The sequence below is a fragment of the Arachis ipaensis genome, chromosome B7 (genome assembly GCF_059453495.1).
Source record: "Arachis ipaensis isolate K30076 ecotype BB chromosome B7, ASM5945349v1, whole genome shotgun sequence".
In the NCBI taxonomy this organism is placed as follows: domain Eukaryota; kingdom Viridiplantae; phylum Streptophyta; class Magnoliopsida; order Fabales; family Fabaceae; genus Arachis; species Arachis ipaensis.
The window spans coordinates 39,483,488-39,491,903 of NC_142442.1; the positions used below are offsets into that span (position 1 = coordinate 39,483,488).

The following is an 8,416-nucleotide window of genomic DNA, read 5'->3' on the forward strand; positions in this document are numbered from 1 at the left end:
AGTGAAAAAAGATAACCCGTACCCTTGGGTACATAATGATGTGAGGACTCGTTCCTCATCGTATGTGGACGTCGAGTCACTTGTGAACTCAAGGGTTTGAAGCTTGTGAAAAATGGTTCGGGTGCGGTGGTTGAGCTTCTTCACTGTTCTGGTGGGGATAGGGTTTGTGAGAGGAGGGGGATTGACAGTATTTTTATATGTATACCCTTTGTCTCACTGAACTCCGTGTGAGATTCCCTTTTTCTGAATTTGAGTGTGATGTTTTGACTCAACTCAACTGCGTGCCCTCGCAGTTGCATCCAAACTCTTGGGCATTTCTTCATGCTTTTCAGTGTTTGATGGAGTTTCTTTCTTTTCCCTATTCTCTGTCTATTTTTTCTCATTGTTTCAATCAAAAGGGGTTCGGAAAGGGTTGTGGGTATGTTTGAGTAGCTTTCCCGGGCATTCCCCTTTCCTTTTATATAAATCTTCTTTCAAAACCTTTAAATCTATGTTTGTTAAAGTGCGGTCAGTAGAGACCAAGTATCCCTTCTATCTAGACGACGAGCTTATAAAAAGGTTTCTGCTTTATTGGTGCTCTGAGCCGATCCAAATTCTCGAGGCTACAGAGCAGAACGAGGAAGAAGACTGTTTCTTAGACTTTTTTATAGAGAGTTTTTCTGATGGGGAGTGTTTCTCTATTCCCGAAGTTCTTCATTTTCATGATTCTGGTGACAGTGAGGGTTTGAAAGCTTACATAGGTAATGCTGGTTGTTATTTTTGCTATCAAGTTTTCATTTTCTTGATTTTTTGCTTTCTGTCTGTAGGTGGGAGAGTTCCTCTTCTTAATCCTTCGCGATTTTAGTCATTTCTCAAAAAGAAAAAGGAGAAAGGTACATGTGGCTCTGGGACCGTGAAGGAGGGTGGGGGGAGGGGGTGCCGCTTAATCTGTTGCCCAACCGGCGTCATCTTTTAAGAGGAAGAGGGATGACACTGAGAAGTCTCTTAAGGTGATTTCGGAGGGTGATAAGAATTTTGCTGGTGGCAATAGATCTGCTTTTGAGAGGCAGAAGAGGCTTCATGGCTTCATTCCTGCCACGAGCTCGCATTCGTTGTGGAGTGATCAATTTCCCTTTGCCAAGCTTTCTGACAGGGTTTCTCAGTACCCTCGAGATAAGCTGATGACTCGTCGTATTGGCATGGAGGGGATGGAAAAGTTCATTCAGGTCAGCCATATATATTTGTGTGTTTTTTGTGTCTTTGTCTTTATTATTGTTTATGTTTTGTTGATTTGTGTTTGTCTTCTATTGCAGATTGTCGCTTCACGTTTGATGTGTGTAGGTCGCACTACTGAACTGCTCGGGGCCAAACAAAAAGTGGCTGTGGATAGGGTTTCTGACTTAGAGAAATCGTTAAAAGAGAAGGACGACATCATTGTAGATGTTACGGCAAAATTGAAAGAGTTTGAAGAGGAGGTCGTTCGCCTTCGAGACCAAGTCCGGCTTCTGCAGGCAGAGGTGAAAGAGAATGATAAGACTAAGGAGCAGCTGACCTCCAGCGTTCATGAGTTGGAAGAGGAGGGGATGGAGATGTTCTCCTCCAGTTTTGATCGAGCTGTCAGTCAAATTGCTGTGTTAGCCCCCGAGTTTGATTGTGATCAGCTTGATGTAACCAAGATAGTTATTGGCGGGAAGCTGGTTGTGGATGGAACCGTGGAGGACTATGATAAGAACGTTCCTCCTTTTTAATTTATGTATATTTCTGTGGTTTGTTTGTTTTGATGTTTATTTTTTTTTTTTGGATTGGAGTAACTCCTGTTTGTGCTGACCAAGGTCGGGTCCGTTTGACAATTTAGTATTTTGATAATATATATATAGCTATGCATGCTTGGTTAATGTTTTTGCATTTGAAAGTAGAATAGGAGAAGAGAAAAAGTAAGGAACAGATCGGTTATTCATATGTCAGTACATTGTTGAACTTTGATAATTTGACATATTGGGTGTTCGGCCTCATTAAAACCCTCCTTAGGTAAAACTCTTATTTGGGAAAAAACCTCTAAGGGGAAAAAAGAGTACCTTCATCCGTGGATTGTACAGGTTATGATCTATACAACTTTAGTGGAGAGATATTCCAATTTCCTGATAGTGAGTCGCCTTTTAGTATTTGCAGTTGGTAAGCCCTCATTCCGAGTACTTTTGCAATCCGGAATGGTCCTTCTCAATTCGCGGCGAGTTTGCCGTGCGATGAGGTCATCTTGCTTCCTCTGTTCTTCTTAGGACTAGGCCCCCTTCGTTGAATGTTCTGGGTATTACTTTTTTATTGTGTCTTCTTTCTACTAGTTGCTTCATTGCTCTTTGTTTGATAGCGGCGACATCTCTATCTTCCTCCACGAGATCTAGATCGGTCTTCCTTGTATCAATATTGTGGTTTTGATTGTATAGCTCAGCCCTTAAGGTGGGGTGCCGACCTCGATTGGTATTAGTGCCTCTGTTCCGTTGAATAACTTGAATGGGGTTTTGCCTGTAGTAGTTTGTATTGTCGTATTATAGCTCCACAGTATTTCTGGGATCAAGTCTGCCCAGTCACCTTTTGCATCAGTGAGCTTTTTCCTCATTGCCTGCAAGATTATTTGGTTAGTAGCTTCGGCCTACTCATTTGTCTGTGGGTGCTCGACTGAGCTAAATTGATGTTGTATGTTAAAGTTTTTCAAGAACGGTGCAAGTTTGTTATCTGTAAATTGCCTACCATTATCCGATATTATCTCCTTAGGTATTCCGAATCTACATATGATATTTTTCCATATGAAAGAACGTACCTTTTCGGCTGTTATTCTTGCTAGTGGTTGTGCATCTATCCATTTTGAGAAATAATCAATTGAGACTAAGAAATTTTACCTGTCTGGTGCTATTGGAAACGGGCTGAGGATATCAAGCCCCCATCTGTAGAAAGGCTAGCTTACCTCCATACTGTGCATTACCTCGACGGGCTTCATTGAGATGGCGGCATGCTTTTGACAATTATCGCATGTTTTGACTTTTGCTATGCAGTCCCTTTGCATTGTTGGCCAGTAATATCCTGTTCGGATAATCTTGGCGGCCAGAGCTCGTCCTCTTATGTGGTTACCACATACGCCCTCGTGGACCTCGTTTATAACTTCATTAGCTTCGTTTTTGCCGAGACATTTTAGTAATGGGTGTGAGAAACGACGTCTGTATAGTTCTCTTGCCACAGTTGTAAAAAACTTGCTTTTTGCCTAAAGCTTTGGGGATTAGTCTCGTTTCTGGGGATAATCCCTGTATTAATATACTCAAGAAAAGGTATTCTCCAGTCATTTATATGAGTGATGTTCATTATGTATAATGATTCGATGCTAGGTTTTTCTAGTGTAAGTTGTGATAGTGCCGATGTGTGTGTACTTGTTCTACTAGCGGCGAGTTTAGATAATATGTCCGTTCTAGTGTTCTTCTCTCTATGCACATATTTTATGATAAATTTATCAAACTTTGAAATAAGATCCTTTGCTATGAGCCAATACTGCTCTGACAGAAGATCATTTACCTGAAAATCTCCTTTGATTTGTTGGACCACTAAGAGGGAGTCACAATGTACTATCAGGCTTTGTACTTGGAAGCTGAGGGCGAGCTTGAGGCCTGCTATGAGCGCCTCATATTTGGCTTGGTTATTGCTTTCCGAGAAGTGGAATTGAAGGGATTGTTCGGCCATTACTATTTCTGCTTCCTTTAGTACTATCCCGGCTCTACTCCTTTCTATTTGATGCTCCATCTACATGCAACTACCAGGTCTATTCGTGGTGATGCTTGTCAGATGAAAGTTCGGAAACGAAGTTTGCCAGCATCTGTGATTTCAGAGCCAGTCTTGATTGAAACTGAATATCGAACTCAGAAAGTTCGATGGACCACTTGGTCAGCCGTCCTGCCAATTCTGGTTTTGTCAGTATTTGCCTTAGTGGCTAGTTCGTCCTTAGGATTATTGTGTGGCTTTTGAAATAGTGTCTTAGCCTCCTTGCTGTTGTTACTAGTGCCAAGGCCAGTTGTTCTATTATGGGATATCTTCTTTCGGTTGGTTACATGACTCTACTAACAAAGTATACTGGTTTTTGTGCTTTTCCTGTCTCAGTAACAAGAACCGAGCTTACAGAATGATTGGAAACAGATAAGTATAAATACAAGGGTTTACCGACTTCTGGACTTTGTAGTACTGGTGGCGAGGACAAGATGGCTTTGAGTTCGGCAAATGCTATCTCACATTCTTTTGTCCACTCAAACTTTTTGTTTTTGGAGATCGTCTGGAAAAAATGATATGATCGGTTTGATACTGCGGGCAGAAATCATGACAAAGTGGCCACTCTCCCTGCTAGCTGTTGTACTTTCTTTATTGTTTTTGGGCTTGCCATTTTGAGTATTGCCTCACATTTTTCAGGGTTTGCTTTGATTTCTCGTGAAGTCAGCATGAAGCCGAGGAACTTTCCTCCTTGTACCCCGAAAGCACATTTCTCTGGATTGAGTCTCATATTATATACTCGGGTCTGCTTAAATATTTCTTCGAGGTCGTCGCAGTGCGATCTTTCTGGCGTAGTCTTGGCCACCATGTCATCCACGTAGATCTCCATGTTCTAACATATTTGTTGGTGGAATACCTTGTCCATTAGTCGTTGATATGTTGCACCTGCATTCTTTAGACCAAATGGCATTACTGTATAACAAAAATTCCCATGTTCAGTTATGAAAGCTATTTTGCTTTGGTCTTCTGGATGCATAAGAATCTGGTTGTAACCAGAGTATGCGTCCATGAAGCTTAAGCTTTTGAATCCTGAAGCATTATCTACCAGTTTGTCAATACAAGGCAGTGGATAGGCATCTTTCGGACATGCCTTGTTGAGGTTTGTAAAGTTGACGCACATGCGCTACTTACCAGTGTTTTTCCTTATCATTACCACATTCGAAAGCCATGTGGTGTGTAAACCCCGTAAAATTAGCGAATAATTGTAAATAAATTAAATTTTAATAAATTAAATTGGAAAAGTAAATTTTATAGAAAAATATGATAGAGCAAATTAAAATAAAAATTTTGACACTAATTTCAAAGAATTTGGCCCAAGATTGGACCGAACGGACCGAACCGAGTGGACCGGGACCATATTGGGCCCAAGGCCCAACCAAACTCAGCCCAATTAAGCAAAACAACACCCTCCTCCCTTGTGACATTCATTTTCACGCTGAAACTCAACATGAAGGGGGAAGGAACTCTCTCACAAACATAAACCTAGCTTGATCTTCAAACAAATATAACTTTTGATCCGGAGCTCCAATTGACGAACTATTTGCGACTACGCGTTCACCGCAACGAGCTGTACGAAACCCATGGAATAATTTGGTATGTAACTCACTATTTCCTTCTCATCCAGCTTCCCCCAATTTTGAAAATTCATATACAATTATGTTGAAAATTATTCAATTTTGGTGTTCTAGGTTTGATTTAGCTTGCGGAGCTTATTGGGTTTGAGTTGCTACGAATGTGTGGGTACGGTAAGGATCACTCAAACCCTAATCCAATTTTGATTTCATTATGTAAAATCTGAATTTGGAATATATATGTGAATTAGGTGTGAATTAAGTTTGTATATAAGCATTGGAATTGAAAAGTGAGCATTTGGAAGCTTGGTGGTGATTAAGGCTAAACTTGTGGCTGGTTTCTCTAAGCTTGAGGGGCTATGTTGTGACCTTGGGGGCTGCCTTGGACTAAATAAAGTGATCGGCCAAGATATGGTTTAGGTTTCATGCGTTTAATATGTAAGGTTGTGTGAAAACTTAGGCTAGAGAACTATAGGATAAGTTGAAATGGTTTTAAGCATTAGATGGTTAGTTTTGTGATGCTGATGGCAACTTGATGATTAGGCTTGTGTTGGTATTGTCATAAGATGAATGGAATTAATGAGAATGTATTATTGGAATTAATAATGGTGAATTGATGATGTTGTTTATATATGTCAATGAGATTTTGTGGTTATGACTTGTTGATTGGTTATTAATGAATTGAAGAAGTAAATTAATGAAGTTTTAAAAGTTGTAGCTTGTGGTTAGAATTAATGTATGGATTTTATGGAATAGTGTGTACTAGTGTGCTAGTGGTTAGTGTTAGTAAAAAGGGACTTGATATGTGGTAAATTTGTAGGTTTTGGAGTAGGGTTATGATATAATTAAAGTAGATATGATGATGGATGAGAGGAATGGTGGATTAGTCTATGTCGGAAACCTAGAGGACTAAATTTGGTTAGTCAAATTGAGAAGTCTTGCTGCAGATCAGAAATTCCTAATCTGTTTGGACAGCAACTTAAAACGAAAACTGGGAATAATCTGAACATGATTTTCGAACAAATTTTTATAAGTTAAGATTATTCCAGAAAAAATTTAGGGAATTTGGCCAAGTGGTTTGGAAGATATGGTTTTTTGAAGTTTAGTGGTTGCTGCAGATTTTTCTGGTTTTCTGGTTCTGCAGTACCAACTTCCAGACGCTATAACTTTGGATTTAAACGGAATTTTGAGTTGCTTTCAAAATGGATTAAAATATTATTCAGTCTATTTTAAGTGAGCACAAGTTTCAGGTCTATACCTATTTTGTAGACTTAGATAAGTCATTTAGAAGATGGGTTGTTTGCTGGAAATTCTGAACTGATTCATAAAAACAAGGCACCGCTTCCAATTGATAATTAATTACTCAAATGAAGTGATATGAACCTGAAACTTGTGGATTTTTAAACTTGGAAATGATTGACTGTAATCCCACCAAAATTTAGAGGCAACGGATTAGAATTAGAATTATTGTGGAATTTATAAAAATACTGCTGCTGTCTGTTTTTCTGGAATTTTGTAAATGAAGTAGCAGAATTCTAAATTTTGTAAAAAATTCAATTCTAATCCAAGTTCCGCAAAACCTAACTTAAATTGAAGATTAGGATCTCTAGAGTTACCTTACCAAGAAAAATAGGTCTTGCATAAGTATTTACAACACAAGAAGGTTTTAGATTAAACAAGCTTAGAAAATGAAAAGAAATGTAAGTTGTCCCTAGGAAGGGTTAAAGTTAAAGACAATGATATTGAGAGATAACAAGAAGAAAGAAGAATGAGGAACAAGGAATGAAATAAAAGTTGAGAATTGATGATGTTAATCAATCAAGAATAATAAAATGTATGAGCAATGAGTTAAGTAAAGTTGAGAATGATGAGATGAGATATGAATTGGTTTCGAGAATGAAAATGATAATTATGAGAAAATGATTGAATAACTTAGGCTTGGGGCGTTGTCTCCATGTCAGCCGGGATTTTTCCCGTAGTGGTTATTGAGCTTGGGGTATTGTTTTTCCCATGTCAACTTGGGATCCGTCCCATGGATATTATTGAGCTTGGGGGCGTTCTCTTCCCCATGTCAGCTTGGGAATTCTCCCCATGGTGTATTTCTGAGCTTGAGAACATATCGGGATGGCTACATAACCGACAGTTGATATCAACAGCCATAGGACAGGCATGCATCATGTGCACATTGTTTGAATTGCTTGTTTGTGAACTATTTGGGAATGCCTACGTGATTATAACATGCTATCTATTGTACTTGTTATCTGTATTACTTGTAAGTTACTTGTGCTTGCCTTGTTTGCTTATTTGTCTGTGTAAACTAATTGGTGATGGAGGAGCGGAGGAAGGGTTAACTGGTTTGGAGTTAATGTTAGGTTTAAAATATGTAAGATTAGAATTCATTAGGCCACCTACCCCTTTTTATGGCTTCTGCTTAGAGATTAAGTTTTATAATTGTATGACGGAGTTCTAGGATTGCCTCTGGCATTCTCAGGACCTTATTTATTATACGCGTGCCACCTTTACCATGCTGAGAACCTTCGGTTCTCATCCCATACTGTGTTGTTATTTTCAGATGCAGGTCGAGAGGCTCCTCGCTAGGCGTCTGGATTCCTTGAAGTGGAGCAGTCCCCAGTGTATTTTGGGTTTCTAGTTTGTATATGTATGTGTATACGTACTAGCTTGCTCTCCAAGAAACTTGATTATTTTGTTCCTAATAGAGGTTACATGAGAGTTAGGGACTTGTTTCTGTATTTTGGATGTTAGGATACTTATGTATATATATGTAAATATTCTCCAGCCAGCCTTAGCTTCGAAAGCTGAGTCAGGAGCTAGTTCCTCTGTATTATTGGCACTCTTGTGACTCTTTCACTTGTTCCTATCCTTAACTTTTAAGTTTCTTAGCACGCAAGTAACTCTATTTATTGAGCGTTGCGTTTTTTTATTTTGCGATTTTGTTTTACCCATTTTTCAAGGCTCCTAGTATATTATCTCTTTTCACTATTATATGTAAATATTTTCTGATTAGAGGTCCGTAACACCACACTACCTCTATTCTACGACTTAAG

General features: G+C 39.1%; 1 protein-coding gene across 1 annotated transcript; it reads left to right on the forward strand.

The window, feature by feature from the left end:
- The first annotated feature begins 1,310 nt into the window (after positions 1-1,310).
- LOC110264565 (uncharacterized) lies at positions 1,311-1,781 on the forward strand. Its single transcript, XM_021106697.2, has one exon. The coding sequence runs from the start codon at positions 1,311-1,313 to the stop codon at positions 1,725-1,727; it is 417 nt and encodes a 138-aa protein (XP_020962356.2). The 3' UTR covers positions 1,728-1,781.
- The last annotated feature ends 6,635 nt before the right edge of the window (positions 1,782-8,416 follow it).

Coding starts and splice junctions, on each gene's coding strand:
- LOC110264565 (XM_021106697.2), top strand. CDS start 1,311: ATGTGTGTAGGTCGCACTACTGAACTGCTCGGGGCCAAACAAAAAGTG.